Source organism: Poromitra crassiceps, assembly GCF_964638095.1.
Source record: "Poromitra crassiceps genome assembly, chromosome: 27".
Lineage (NCBI taxonomy): Eukaryota > Metazoa > Chordata > Actinopteri > Beryciformes > Melamphaidae > Poromitra > Poromitra crassiceps.
In genome coordinates, this window is record NC_139650.1 from 19,024,897 (window position 1) to 19,026,297 (window position 1,401).

A 1,401-nucleotide genomic window follows, 5' to 3' on the forward strand; every position below is an offset into this window, starting at 1 on the left:
GTGAGCGGATGTCTGAGTGTGGGTGGAAGCATGTAAGCTTGAGTGAGTGCGTGTGGGTACACGGGTATAGAGACAGTCCGCATGTCTGGGAACGCCCACAAAATGTTAAACGGCTGGCGCGCGAGTGGGGTAAAACCGCCGATATATCTCATGGGCTGACTCACCAAAAGACGGTCCTGCGGCTCTAAACTACAGGTTTGGGGGTTCTAGAGCAGAACACAAGACGTCTGCTCAGATGTGCATTTACTGCGGTGGTTAAATCCCCGATCGTGTCTGCCTGGGCTGGTCTATCAGCTAAATTCTAACTTGCTGAATGGATAGAACGGGGGTTTTTACCCCACCCTGACCATGCCCCCAGCTAGGCTGAGCCAGCTAAACCATAGACATGGCCTCAATAGAGATAGTTCAGTGCATTATCTATAGTATATATTGACGATGACCGCTCCTATTTGTATCGCACTTCTCTTCTTGTTTTTTTTAACCTTTTTCTTTCTCCCTTGTTTTTGTGTGCTTTGCACATGTTGCCAATACCTACGGTCTGGGTTGTTGTGCCCTGATTGCTTGATTTACAGAGGAAACAATAAAAAAAACTATGATAAAAAAAAAATTGTGCCTGCTCTGTTACCATTAAAGCCCCAAATGCTAGCGAGACTAGAAGGTAAGGCCTTTATGATGATGATGTTCAGTTTGGTTGAACTCATCTTATACTGGCATATATGTAAGTAGCAAACTGTGAATCCTCTTTGGATTTCCTGCGTTCTTTTATACAATATGTATTATTGTAGCATTTTTTATTTCTTGTAATTGTGTAGTGCTGAGTGTCAAAACGACCACTTTGGCCTATAGCCTTGAACTTTGCACTGGTCACTTTAAACCACACTGGCACTTTAAACTGCTAGTTTGTACTTATATTGTGTTTAACTGTGTCTGCACTTTATGTTTTTTATCCAGATGTTGCGTGAGCCTGTTTGACATGTTTATATGTTTTGCTGCAACCCAAAGTGCCCTTCTGGGACATACGAATAAACTTGAACTTGAACTTGCATGTACACCATTTTGACACCAAAACCCCACTTTTGACACTAACCAAGCCTTGTGGGTAGACTGCAGGATCCTAGCAGCAAAATGCATGCTGACATAAGTCAGCATGATAACATAATTTCTACTATGCTATTTTCTAATTCATATTCTATGTCAATATTAGATGAATATATTATGTTAAATAGGCTGAGATTCAAATGTTATTCTATAAGGTTAGGAGTGTGAACTGGTCAATCGGAGGTCTGATAGTAAGAGTTTTGCAGGGGTTTAAAGTTGTAATGTGTCCCAGCCAGGACACATCAATAAGTCATGTGTCCTGGGACACATGGTCCACCTGCTCTTTAGGTAACATGACAGGTC

The 1,401-nt window shown here is 41.9% G+C and overlaps 1 protein-coding gene across 1 annotated transcript in view; it reads left to right on the forward strand.

Annotated features, from left to right (window-relative positions):
* The window catches only part of LOC310799080 (von Willebrand factor A domain-containing protein 7-like), a gene marked incomplete at both ends in the record, with an annotated part of 14,014 nt that extends 13,042 nt beyond the window's left edge, over window positions 1-972 (forward strand). Inside the window, one exon of the mRNA XM_083661642.1 lies at window positions 952-972. Coding sequence (XP_083517768.1) covers window positions 952-972 — 21 coding nt within the window. The remainder of the gene's footprint in view (window positions 1-951) is intronic.
* Window positions 973-1,401: the final 429 nt, after the last annotated feature.